The sequence below is a fragment of the Octodon degus genome, unplaced genomic scaffold (assembly GCF_000260255.1).
Source record: "Octodon degus isolate 3935 unplaced genomic scaffold, OctDeg1.0 scaffold00056, whole genome shotgun sequence".
Lineage (NCBI taxonomy): Eukaryota > Metazoa > Chordata > Mammalia > Rodentia > Octodontidae > Octodon > Octodon degus.
The window spans coordinates 5,810,825-5,823,571 of record NW_004524632.1 but is presented as its reverse complement, the minus strand read 5'-3'; the positions used below and the strand labels follow the sequence as shown (position 1 = coordinate 5,823,571).

At 61.9% G+C, this 12,747-nt stretch overlaps 1 protein-coding gene across 1 annotated transcript in view; it reads right to left on the bottom strand.

Annotated features, from left to right (window-relative positions):
* Ppp1r9b (protein phosphatase 1 regulatory subunit 9B) overlaps nucleotides 1-9,638 on the bottom strand; it is a 13,579-nt gene extending 3,941 nt beyond the window's left edge. Inside the window, exons 1-7 of the mRNA XM_004633634.2 lie at nucleotides 7,749-9,638; nucleotides 4,258-4,390; nucleotides 3,098-3,218; nucleotides 1,847-1,951; nucleotides 857-992; nucleotides 556-708; nucleotides 422-475 (exon numbers count right to left, since the gene is read on the bottom strand). Of these exons, the coding sequence (XP_004633691.1) occupies nucleotides 422-475; nucleotides 556-708; nucleotides 857-992; nucleotides 1,847-1,951; nucleotides 3,098-3,218; nucleotides 4,258-4,390; nucleotides 7,749-9,143 (2,097 nt within the window). The 5' untranslated portion in view covers nucleotides 9,144-9,638. The remainder of the gene's footprint in view (nucleotides 1-421; nucleotides 476-555; nucleotides 709-856; nucleotides 993-1,846; nucleotides 1,952-3,097; nucleotides 3,219-4,257; nucleotides 4,391-7,748) is intronic.
* Nucleotides 9,639-12,747: the final 3,109 nt, after the last annotated feature.

The following is a 12,747-nucleotide window of genomic DNA, read 5'->3' as shown; positions in this document are numbered from 1 at the left end:
TGAGCTATCTCCCCAGCCCCATTTTTTTAAAATTTTGAATCAGGGTTTCCCTAGGTCTCTACACTGTCTGGGCTGAGCTTGAATTTGCAACCCTCTTGTCCTGGCCTCCTACAGTGCTGGAATTACAAGGGTAGAGCGGCACACCCAGCCATGCTCCGCCTTCAGACTGAGGACCTACTAAGGACTTCACAGGCCTTCTCTCCCCAGATCCTCACAGGGCTGGCAGCGTTCCCACCCCCAGGGGACCCAGGCCAGAGGGCATGGATAGGTGGAACACAGGGTCCAGAGCTGAGCTTTGATCACTGTGGCCCCTCCCTCCCAGCAGCCTGATCGTGCGGGCCTGCACCTCCCCTAGCCCTTGACCCCAGCCACAACACACACACACACACACACACACACACACGTCCATGGGCACCCTCACCTTCCTTTTCAACTGCTGGATTTCCGCCTCTGTCACAGCGTGTTTGATCTGGAGCTATAGGCAGAGGGAGGCATTAAGCGTCTGCGGTGCAGCCTCTGCCCCCCATCACCCCTGCCCCAGGACCCTCTTTCCACCTCCTTGAACTTGTGCACCAGCTTCTCGGGCTCCATGTCCACAGGGGACAGTGCGTCCTCGTTCTCTGCCAGCTCGAACACCTCGATGGCCATCTCACCGCCTGGGAAGGTGGGGCTCAGCTCCTCGTCCTCGTCAGTGGCATACTCCCCCGTCTGTGAAGGGCGGCAGGTGGTGTGGGTCCCATGACCAGGGCTGTGGGCAGGAGCAGCTCCCCTCTAAGGCTGGAGCCCCGTACTAGGAAACCTCTCCATCAGAGGCTATGCTACTCATCTGACCACCAGGGGGAGCCCGCGCCCCTACCTCCTCATCGTCCTCCCCGTATTGGGCATATCTCTGCTCCATCATTTCCCGCTGCCATCGCTCCTGTTCCAGAGTCTGCTGGATCAGCTGGGCTACTTCACTCTGCTCGCCCGGCCGCTCCCGGCCAATCATAAACCTGCAGAGGCACCTGCGTCATCCCCTGCCTGTCCTCAGCTGGGAATGCCACCATGGTCCCCACTGGTGCTCCTTTTCCATACCAGGCCTCGGGGGGAGGGGAGACAATCCTGCTGCAGTGTTAATAATGAATGGGGTGCTGGGTGCTTCCTGGCTTTCCTTCCCCGGGGAGGCTTCAACCCCCCCAATCCCCCCCCCCACCCCCCGCCAGTTTGGGGAGCTGGGTCTCAACCAAGCTTTGGGTTGGGATGTAGGAGGCAGGGCTCAGGAGCAGCCTGGGTGTTGCGTGCTCTTCCTCCACCACAGGGGAGAAAGCCAGGCAGGGGGCGTGGGGGGGGGCTGCTTGGGGCACGGCAGAGGGGGTGGGCTTGGGGTGGGACTTCAGCTTGTGCTCAGCCTCCTGAGCTCAGGAAGGGGCGGGATGATGCAGGCCCATGATTAGGATGGAGAGGAAATAGTGGAACTTCCAGCCACCAGCCCCCCTCCCCGAGGCCGCCCACATCCTGTTCCTCTCTACCACCCTTTCCTGGGGGCAGTGCCCCAGTTGGAGTAGGGCAGGGAGTGCACTCTGAACATGATGCTCCTGGCGAGAGAGCGCTCTGAAGATGATGCCCCAAGTTTCAGGGTCCAAGGAGTCCTCCCAGGTGGGAGGGGTACACCCAATATTTCCTGGTTCTTAGGGAGGAAGCCAGAGATAGAATAGAGCCGGGGCCCTTGCAGGGACATGGACACATCCCACATGGATGGGTCCTGGTGGCCAGCAGCAGCCAGGGAGCTGGGGACGACTGGGCAGGGACCCATGGCCTTGGCTGCATGTGGCAGGTGGCAGAGCCCCGGCCGGCCTTGGGGTCTCACCTCACTCGGCCCTTGGTGTTCCTGAGCACGGAGGCTGCGAAGCTCTGCGTCACCCCCACCAGACTCGTCCCGTCCACCTCCACCAGGAGATCATTCACCTGGATCCTAGAGGAGCGTTATGGGTTAAGGAGGTCAGGAGAAGCCCTCCCACTAGAAATGAAAGTGCGGCTCAGACCCCACGGGGACCTGGGCCTTTGCCCACCTGCCTAGAGGATTAGGAATCAGGCAGGCCCGCTCTATGGACACTAGAGCCAGACCAGCCTGACATGGGAATCCAGGGCTGGGAGAGGGGACAGTGCACTTCCTGTGACACTTCAGTCTCACACGTGTGTCCTCTTCTATTAGCCCAGACGGTGTAACATCTTGAGTGCTTCTGCCACGAACGCATGTGCCCGGCTGTCCTCTTGCAAGGACGCTTCGACCCACACCAAAGTCCCCAAACGCTTGAGACCAGAAGAGCATGAAAGAGCAGGGGCTGCCACCCTTCCTGTTCCCTGCTATCCTCCGTGACACCTGGGCCACAACAGGTGGAAGCTTCCTGACCAGGGCTAAGCAGACCTCTAACTGCAGGACCACAGTGGCCAGCTGTGCAGACGCCTCACCCCGAAGCATGCCACGCACGCCTCCCGGGCTGCCCCTCAGCCATTCACCCCTCCATCTCTGTCCTAGGGAACACACACCTCCAAGAGGTCAGGCTGGCCCCTGCTGCAGGACATCCTCCCCGACCCCTGACCTTAGCCTGCCAGGCACAGTTACTGAACACAAGCCAGCTCTAGGGTGTGCCAGGCCTGCCTTGTCCAGCTCCACAGCCCCCCTGCTTCCTGGCCCCCCACATCTCCACCTCACTAACTCCCACTCAGCCTTCTAGGCCCTGCTCCAGTGTCACTTTTTGTAGCAAGCTTCGCTGCCCCGGTGTCGGGCCTCCTGTATGTGTCCCGTCCCCCGTGTCCTTGTCTCCTGTCTGGCTCACAGCAGTGCTGGCTTCCTGAGGGCAAGGCCTGAATGCTGCCCGCCTGGCACCTGGCCTCAGCTGGTGAGTCAGGAGCTCAGTGTACACTTGGGACACTCCGCTGTGCTCGGCCCACTGGGCCAGCGCACCCCATACTGCGTGCGCCCCACCTCAGCTACCCTCCTCGACAATGCAAGTAGGGAGGGGGCCCACAGCACCCCACTCTACCCCAGCCCAGAGACACCTGCGGGTCATAGATAACCCCATCCCCGCCCAGCAAATGGGTGAGAGTGGGGAGGTACCTGCCATCCCGGTGGGCAGCGCCGCCCTCCGTCACAGTCTTGACAAAAATACCCAGCTTCTCCAGACCCATGTCGGCTCCGGCCCCCATGCCGATGATGCTGATGCCCAGGCCCTCTGAGTCTGCAGGGCACAGGGAGAAAATGCCAGGGCTGACTGGAAGTCCCCATCCTGAACCAAAACTCCAGAGCACAGCTCCCTTCAGAAGGCTGTCCCCCCCCACCCCCTGAGCACTGGGGATGCCTCCCAACACTGCAAAGGGGCACAGTTCTGTCCCCCCACTGCCCTTTGCCTCATCCCTGGAGGGAAGGGCCAGGGCCAGGGTGGCAGGGAAGGCCCGGGAATACAGCCGAGGGTAGTACAGGAGCTGTGAAGAATGTGGACAAGGCTCTGTGGTCTGCCTCACCTATGCCCAGAGCCGCACTGACCAAGGAAGTAGTGTCTGCCACCCCCTCGGGCCCACTCCCTAGCCACACTGCCCAGCCCGTCTAGGCCAGCCAGCCCGACTTCTGGGATGCGCTCCCTCCAGGGATGGCACCGCCGCCTGGCAGCTGCAGGCCTGGGAAGTACCTAGATTCCACCCTTCCAAGCAGCCTCCGCCCAGGCCCGATGGCACCCAGTCTTGTTGACTCTACCTCCCAGGTCCACCTCCAGGCCCACACCATGGTGGCCTCTCTGTCCCCGAGCCTGTGGTCATTCCAGTGCATTCCTCCCTCCAGCCCTTTTGATGGCTCCAAGCCACCTCAGCAAAGTAGACTGTGTCCTGGACCTGGGCTCCAGGCCCTGCTTGCACATGCTTCCAGCCCCATCCTCTATCTTCAGCACCTCAACTCCTCTTCCGCAGAGCCTGTGCAAGCACCCCTTCTGGGGGACCCCTGCTCCAATCTAGTCAGCTCCTGCTAAATGTCCCTAAGACACATCAAGGCTCAGCATGAGGGGCTGCCCTCCCAGTCTGCTCTCGAGGGAGCCTGGTTGTGCCCCTCACCAGCTTTGAGCCCAGGACCCACACCCCAACACCCCAGGTACGGTAAGGGCTCTGTGGCGAGCCAGGTAGTGTCTTTGTGCCGAGGCAGGGCTGGGGTGCACCAGTAGCTGTGGATGCTGACGGTGGGACCTCCTGGGGGTCCAAATCAGAGCTCAATGTGCCCGTGTGGGCTCTCACCCTTCTCCAGCTCCACAGGAAACAGCTCCAACCTCTCTACCCGCTTCTCCAGCTCATATTCGGCGGATGCAGCCATGGGATCCACGTCCTCGTTGCGCCGGTCGTAGTCTTCATTAGAGTAGGTGCTGAACACCTAGGGAGGGTGGTGTGTCAGGGGGCAGGCCAGTGCCTCTAGCATCCCACCCCTCCTGCCCCTGCCCACAAGGCTCCACCACGACACCCATAGGGCCTCCTAGTTCTGCAGCCCGAGGGACAAGAGAGAAGGGGGCCCAGCCTTGGGATATACACGGATGGCAGCTCCAGCCAGCACAGCACGGCACAGCACAGCACAGCACAGGCTGAGCAGACCTGTCCAGTGCTCCTGCAAGGACACCAGAGCAGAAAGAAAGCGAGAGACAAGACCCAAGAGCCAGACAGGCAAGGGGGAACACAAAGGCACACACAGGAGAGAACAGGCTGAGCAGAAGAGGGAAGAGGAGGAGGAGCAGGAGAGGAAGGATGCAGACATTGCTGGCGGATGCCAGATGGGGAGGAGGAAGGGAGCAGCACAAGGGGCCAGAGAGCGGTAAGAGGCCCAGGACATGTGGACACTGGGGCCAGGGCAGGGACACTGGAAGGACCATGAAGAAGGGCGGGCCCTCGGTGTCCAGGCACCCGTTGAGCCTAGGTCCAGGCTGTGCCCTGTAGCTGGGCACTTCCCACAGTTTTGTCTCTCACCTCCATGCACTTGGAGGCCCAGGCAGGGCCATGGGACGCATGCCTGCGGGCCAGGATCCTTCCGCCCCGCCTTGTTATCCCCTCTGCTGTCTCCCTCCTCCTGGACTCTATGCTACTGGGCATTCTCTGCTCCCACCCTGATTCTGGGCCCAGGCAGGGCTGCCCCGCGTGGGAGGCTAACAGACACCATGTGGGTACCAAGACTCCTCTGCCTTCGTTGCCTACAGTGACTGGTTGGCAGCACTTGGAGTGGAGAGGGGACGGAAAGGGGGTGAGCGGCACTATCGACTGGCCGCCCTGGAGCTTCCGCACTGGGCTGGGAAACTGTCTTCCCCAAGGTCCCTGCCAGGAGTCTCCTGCACTCCAGAAGCAAGGCTCATGGGCACTCTGCATCCAGCCATTGTCCTGGGTCACCTGTCACCCTCACCCCCAGCAGAGGCCCAGGCTTAATGCTGTGGGAGGGGGCAGGGCTGCTCCAAGGACACACTGGATGCAGGCAGGGCCAGGATGGGCCTGTGTGGTCACTGAGCCCAGTGCCCTCAATTGTCACAGCATCAGGACACCCAAACTCAGCCCCTCCAAGTCCCTGTGGCCACTATGCAGTAGTCCCTGGACATTTCTCCCGGCGTCTGCCAGCAGCCTCTTGGAGGAATGGACTGCCCATCGCCTGAATGGTCTAAGACACCAGTGCGCCACCCAAGGTCACAAGGGTCAGCAGTAGGACAGGACGGTAACGCACCCCGCTTGGGCTCAGGTGGTGACTTTGTCCCCAGTACAAGGTGTCCCGGGGCTGTTGAAAGCCTGGGCACTGCAAGTCAGCTCTGGCCCACTTTTGCATTGGAGACCCCCAACTTGACAGGGGCCCAAGAAAGTAGCTCCCTGACCTTCTGGTCAAGCACCCTCCTCCCCTTCACATGCAGACACACACCTGTGACCTCCAGGACTCTCAGTCTGGCCTGGCCCTGACCTTCCCCTCCCCTCTTTCCTGAGCCTGTCAGCTTCTATACTGCTTTTACATCCTGTCCCCTGCAGGAATCACCAGCTAGGAGGAGACCCCAGACCACCTAACGCCTCTGTGTCCAAGGGCCCTGTACCCAGTTCAGTCCTCCACTCCACGACAGTCTCCGTCATGGAGAAAGACCCTACCCTCCTAAGGGGAAAAACTGGGTCACCAAAGAGGCAGAGACCTTGACTCAGTTTCAATATCAGGCTGAGGCCAAAGAAAAAATGGGGGGCTTCTGCACCAGGGTGAGAAGGAAATCCCTGGCAAGGCCAGAAGTCACGCAGCCCACACATGCGCCCTGGCTCTCAGATGGGCGGCTGGCTTCAGCCACCAGGGAGTCAGGAAGCTGTGCTCCAAATCATGTGCTATTTTTTACTGAAAAGTCAGGGTAAGGTGTCTGATATAGACAGTTGGAGGCCGTGCTCATCTGAGGCCATCAGGCTTTTCAGAAGACTGGGGGTGGGGTGGGAGGCAGGTCCCGACTTCCTCCACATAAGACAGAGGGGACAGCAGATGGAAAGAGGTCTCAAGATCCCAGCCGGGGCAGGGGCTGGCCTGGGAAGGGAGCAGGAGTCATGTCAGTAACCTTTAGTTAGGCCTCTTGCCCAGCTGGGAGGTGGGAGCCGGCAGGGAGGGGGCGGAAGGGGGAACCTGGGGAGCTCGGTCCCGTAGTTATGGAAACAGCAAGCAAACAGGGTTTGGCCAGGCAGGGCACAGGCCAAGAAAAGTCCCAAGCCCAGGACCCTTTCACCCTGGGGTTGGCAGAGTAGGTAGGGCCTGAGGCAGTTCACCCAGGCTGAATGAACCCCTTGTAAGTGGAGAGCAGAGAAGGGGGGGGTGGCCCCAGCTCTCTGTTTTCCCCAGGAGATACCCCCTCCCCAGAGCCCTAGAGATCTCAGAGCACAAGGCACAGCCCACAAACCAATCACCAATACTGGTGGTTGAGGGGTAGAGGGAAACTGAGACCTCCCCAAAGGGGAAGCTTCCACCTTCTTTCAGGGCACCCAGAGGATGTGACAGCAGCATTTGGGTCCTGCCAAGAACAAGGGAGGCTGTCTCATACAGCAAAGGCGAGCAGGCCTCTGCTAGCCACCCAGGGGGATGGCCTAGCCCCACTCCCTTCTCTGCTGTGGCCTGCAGAAGGCCTCCCAGCTCCAGGGTCACATGAAGTGTCCCCTCCCTGTCCCTTTCCAGCTCAGACCCCAGGGACCAAGGCCCCAGTCACATGGCCATGTGACTGCTTCCCTCTTTCACTTCTTTAAAGTCAGGGTGTGGGGCCACCAGCCGAATCCCCTACATTTTTATTTTGGGAAGATCCTGACTCCCTCACATGTGAAAGTGGGAAACCTTTGTAAGTCCCTGGCTCCCTCTCCCCTCAGGGGCTCAGGATTTAAAGAAGAGTCTCCTGTGGACACCCACATCCTTCACACTGCCCTAGCCCCAGGCTCTGGCAGGCTTCAAAGGAAGCAGAGTGTGCAGAGAAAGGGAACGCAGGTGTCCCGGGCTGGGTGGGTGCTAGACGGGGCGGGGCGCCGCGGGGGAACCTGGCGGGGGAACCTGAGGGCAGGTCCGGGCCGGCCAACCCTGCCCCAGACCTGGAAGCCACTTCTCTCTGACAAACAGCTGGGACTCCCCCACGCCCCCCAAGGGAGAGGACTTCTGGGAAGGGGGCTGGGTGGAAGGGGCTGAGTCAGTCTGCCAAACCCAGCCGGCTGGGAAGGGAGGTGGGGGTGGCCGTGCGCACGTGGTGGAGGGGAGGGGGCTCGCTTACTTGGATCGGCGCGGTGCTGAAATGGATCTTCCGGCTCGGGGCCGGGTCTTCTTCCTCCGAGAGCCCCGGAATCTCCACGCACCCCGACTCGGGCTCATAGGGGGGCTCTCCGTCCTCCTCGTCTTCCTCGTCGTCCTCCTCCAGGGCACTCCCCCCGGAGTCCTCCCCAAGCCCGCTGTAGGCGCTCACATCCACTAGGTCCGCCTCTGAGAAGTCCTCCTTCTTAGACTCATCCACCTCTTCCTGGGCCACGTCCGGGGCCCGGCCATTGCCCACCCCCCTCTCTGGCGCCGCTTCCAGCCCCGAGGCTGCAGCTTCTTCCTCCTCCTCCTGGGTTGCTGGGGGCTTGGGCTCCTCTGGCGCAGGACTAGCTGAGGTGACCGAAGGACTACCGTTCTCTAGGGCCGCGTGCACCGTCACTTCAGCCTGGATCACCTCCCCGGGTGCCGACTCGGCCTCCGACTCCCCGCTCTCCTCCACCTCCACCGGCTTGATCTTGCGCACCTCCCGGGGCTTGGGGGGCGGCCGCGCGGGGGCCACGCGGTGCTGTGGGGGCGGCTGCCCTCCTGGGCCGCGCTCCTTCTCGGCCGGGGCATCCCCCGAGGGTGCGGGCGGTGGTGGCGGTGGTGGCGGCTGGAACACGCGGGACCGCTTGCTGACCAGCTTGGAGTGTAAGGGGGGTACCCCCGCGGCCGCGGACCTAGGGGGCCCGGGCCCTCGGTGGAGGCCGGTCCTTGAGTCGGCCTTCTCGAAGACGGCGCTGAGCTGGCTGACCGTGGGCGACACGGCGTCGGTGTCCAGCTTATCCAGCGCCTCGGTGCTGCCGTTAAAGCGCACCACGACGTCCAGCTTCCGGTCCTGCAGGCCGGCGCGCTCCTGCCTCAGCAGCCTGCGCGCCGCGGCCTCCTTGTCGCCCCCCGCGGCCGCGGGGACGCTGCGCTCGAACAGCTTCCGCGTCTCCTGCAGCCGGGACGGCGCGTGTGGCGGCGGCGCGGGCTGAGCGCAGGGCGCGGGCTTGGAGTCGAAGCGGCTCACGCGTTCCGACACGCTGGTGCCCAGCTTGAGCAGCGCGCTGTGGTCCACGTTCTCGTTCAGGCTGCTGGCCCGCGGCAGCGACAGGCGCACGCCGCGGTCGGACGCGCGCGGGGCCTCGGGCAGGCCGGCCCCACCGCCCGCTTCGCCCGGCGGCCCGGCCGGGGTGCCCATCTGCAGGAACATACTTTTGATGCGGTGGACGTTGGAGCCATATTTCTTATGGTGGGCCGTCTTGGGTGCCTCATCGGGCCCGGGCGCGTCGGGAGGCTTCAGCGCCTGGATGCCGGCCTCATACGCGCTGCGGTGCGGGGAGGCGCTCCGGAGGGGACCCCCGGGCCCCCGCGGCTCCGTCTTCATCATGGTTGGGGGAGCCGGGCTCGCATCCCCCAGCTCCCCGCTGCGCCCCTCCAGCAGGCGGCAGGCCAAGTCGGGACCACCGCCCCCTCCCCCAGAAGAAAGAAACCCCGAAAGGCCTTTTATAGGGTCTCCCAGAAACCAGCTGCCAAGAACGGTTAACCCCGCTTAAAAAAAAAAAAAAAAAAAAAATGGGGGAAAAAATCTCCGAGCGCCCAGTGTGGGTCGCCTCCCCCAATCAAGCTGCCAGGGACAGCTACCCCGCAAAAAGAACAGCTCAGATCGGCCTGGCGCGGTCGCCCCCACCCACCCCAGTAGGAAAAGCGGCGGCCGGGGCCGCTGGGACCGCGCGCCCAGCCCGCTTACATCGTCCGAGGCGGTGTCACCGGGGCTGGCGACGCGGGCGCCCCTCGCTCCGGCCGCGGGGCTCGGCTGTCGGGGCGCCCGGCTCCCCGGCGCCCATGGCTCAAGGCCGGCCGGCCGGTCGCCGCGCCTCCCTCCCTCCCTCCCTCCCCCCCGCGCCCCGGCCTCGGTCTTTCTCTGGCTCCGGCGGCGCGGCGGCTGCCCGACACCGAGCGGCTGCCCTTCTCGCCGCCGCCGCTGGGGGACTGGCACCTCTGGGTCCTAAAGGGATCGGATTTCCGGGGCTGGAGCCTGTGGGCCCTCCCCTTCCCCTGTACCCCTGTGCTGCGCCTTCTCGGCCCCACAGTGCCGGTGGTGGGGAGCCTTCCGCTGTCTCTGGGTCTAGGCCCGTCCTCTGCCATCCTTGCCCTCAGACCTCGGGCTGTGTGGCTCGTCACAACGCACGTAGGCACACCCTCATTCCCGGGGTGGGGGGTCCGGCCAGCACAGTGGTCTATGGCCGTCCCTCTCCTCCCCTAGTGGGACGAGGGCTCTGGGGAGGGGCAAAGGGTCATTGATTTCCAGGTCCTTATAGCTCCTTTTTAGGGTTCAGAGCTTTTAGCCTCAAAATCTCCAGGCACTTGTAAAAATACAGATTTCTGGGCCCTCCCCCACCCCTCTGAAGGAGAGGCTCAGCTGGGCCACCCATAGATCTTCTGCATCTCAGAAGGTGTTAAGACCTTGGCCCAGCATTGCTGGCCTTGAAGGGAGGTGTGTGTGACCCCCACAGTGGCAGGGGATCCCCAAAGCTGCCCTCTGGAAGTCTGAAGAGTGTCCTGGTGGGCCGGCTGTCCACCTAGACCCGAGAGGGGGTGGAATCTGGTCTGGGTTTCCTTGCCCGGGAAGGCATCTTTCTCAAACAGGAAGAAGGGGTTTGGGAGGAGGAATTCTAGAGGCCTGGGGCCAAAGTTTCCCCTGGAGAGCTCTAACTTGGCTTTCTGATTTAAAGGACCCTAGCCAATGAGTACCAGTGTGTGTGTGTTGGGGGTGGCAGGAGGTGACAGGAGGTGACATGCCCCTATCCTGAAAACTCAGCTACTTTGAGATTTTGACATTCCTCACATAGAAAGCAAGGAGCTAGGGCCACCCTTTATCCTTCCCGATAATCTGGGCCCTGGGGGTGAGGGTTCACTCCCAGGACAGGCCCAGAAAGGTTCCTGCCTTCGGCGGAGCCTAGAGACTGATGAACAGGATGGACGCTAGGACCCAGGGAACAACTCAGGCACAAAGCCTCCCCCCAACTCCCAGCTGCTTCCTGCATCTCAGGCCTTCCCGCAGCCTCAGCCTCCTCCCCCGCCTGCTCCCCGCCTTCCTCTTCCTCATCTCCCACTCGGTCCCTGTTGGCCTGGAAGGGCTGGGAAAGAGAATCCTCCTAACCCTCCACAGAGGAGTGTGTGTGGGGGTTTGGGGGCGATGCTAACCGGTCAGCACGTGCAGAAGAGTATGCGGGGGTTGGGGTGTGGGAAAGCTGCCTGGGAACCCTGAATATTGGGGTGGGGAGTGGCCAGGAGCCACAGATTCCTGCCAAGGGGGAGGGAAGTTTTGGGTTCTGAGCTGGAGCCGGAAATGATCCCAGACCTCTGGCTTTCCAGTGCCACCTTGTCTGTCCGGCTTCCCGGGACACTTGCTCCTCCCGGTTCTGCACTTGGGGATGTGGCGAGTGAAGAGGCCAGCTCCCAGCCCTCCCCTTCTAATCCTTCTTAGAAGTGTCATTTAGGGACACTCTTTGGACTTAGGTTTCCAAACTCAAGTTTAGGGTTTGAACCTCCCTCCACCCCTCAGTGGCGGATGGGGAAAAAAACGAAATCTCACTTCCTTGGGGGCTGGGAGCCCAAGTGGGCAGTGTCCTCAGAAGCTCTGGCATGGACAGGAGGAGGGTACAGGCCCCTGGGTGTTCTGCCCAGAATCTCCCACACCCTCTGTGGTGGTGAGTCATCTCCCTGGTCCCAGCCGGAGGGGGCTCTGCCCACACTGCTGGCCAGGTGGGAAGAGGATCGGAGATCCCAGGACCTCCAGCAGCAATTAAGATGTAATTAGAATATCCAGATGCCAGGATCTGCCTAGTCCAGAGATTGCTGAGGCTGAAACCTGCACAGGCTTTGAGATGTAAGAAGGCACTGAGCCAGCCTGGAGCTTGGGCCATTGGCGCTAAAGAGTCGGATCAGTACTGCGTGGGCTTCTGGCTAGCCAAGTAGCACCCATGGCCCGCCGTGATCACCGAAGGAGGTTTTAGGGAGGGAGAGATCCTTTTTGTTGTTGTTTGGTTTGGTTTGGTTTTTGAGAGAGGATCTTACTCTGCAGCTCAGGCTGGCCTTGAACTCGCTCAGCCCAGGCTGGCCTCTGATTTGTGGCAATCTTCCTTCCTTGGCTGAGAGGCAGAGTACTGGGCCCAGTGCCTCTGCTGAGTGTGGGGTTACCGGCCTGTGCCACCATGCCTGGCTTGGAAGGGGTAAATACTTTGTCATCACGCTTGCCCTGAGGTGAGGCTCAAAGCAGCTGCCCTGGGATGAAGCTGAGAATCCAGGTGCCACCTCCTCTATCCCCTCCCAGTCTAGTGGCCCAGTGACCCCATGGAGGAGGGGCTCCATTTGGGAGGGCGCAGATCCCCGTGGAATGCCTGCTGCCCGCCTTCCTCGCCAGCTCCCTGCAGCTCAGTCTTGGGATAACTCCGCAGCTTCTCTTCCTGTGGGCCTGGTGGAGACCTCAGGCAAGCTGCCCCGTCATCTCAGGACAAATGCTTCCTTCCTTGGTGTTGCCCTGGTGTGGAGGGCGGAGTATCGGCCAGGGTTCAGATCTCCATTATACTGCTTCTAGCCATGTGACCTTGGATAAGTCATTTGTCGCCTCTGCTCAGAGAGAAAAAACCTGGCCAGGAGGGCTAGAGCCCAGAGCAGACCGCGAGTGTGGGGAAAGAAACACTTTTTAGCACCAGCTAGAAGGCAGAGGGGCTGTGGGCAGAGACATCCTGCCTTCCTTCCTGGCCCCTCCAGGAGACTAGGGAGGCCTGGAGGGAGCTGTTGGGGGCAGTTCCTGGCTACGCCATTTAAGTACCAGTGTCACAGCCAGGATGGTGGCTGCAGGCTGATGTACCATAGGCTGGGTGCCAAGCCTGCCTCCTCTTCCCGGCCCTGGAAGTAGACGAGGTCATTTGGACCGAGGCAAGTCTAGACGCTGCCCTTCAGATGGGCTGTGATAAGCCAGTAGTCTT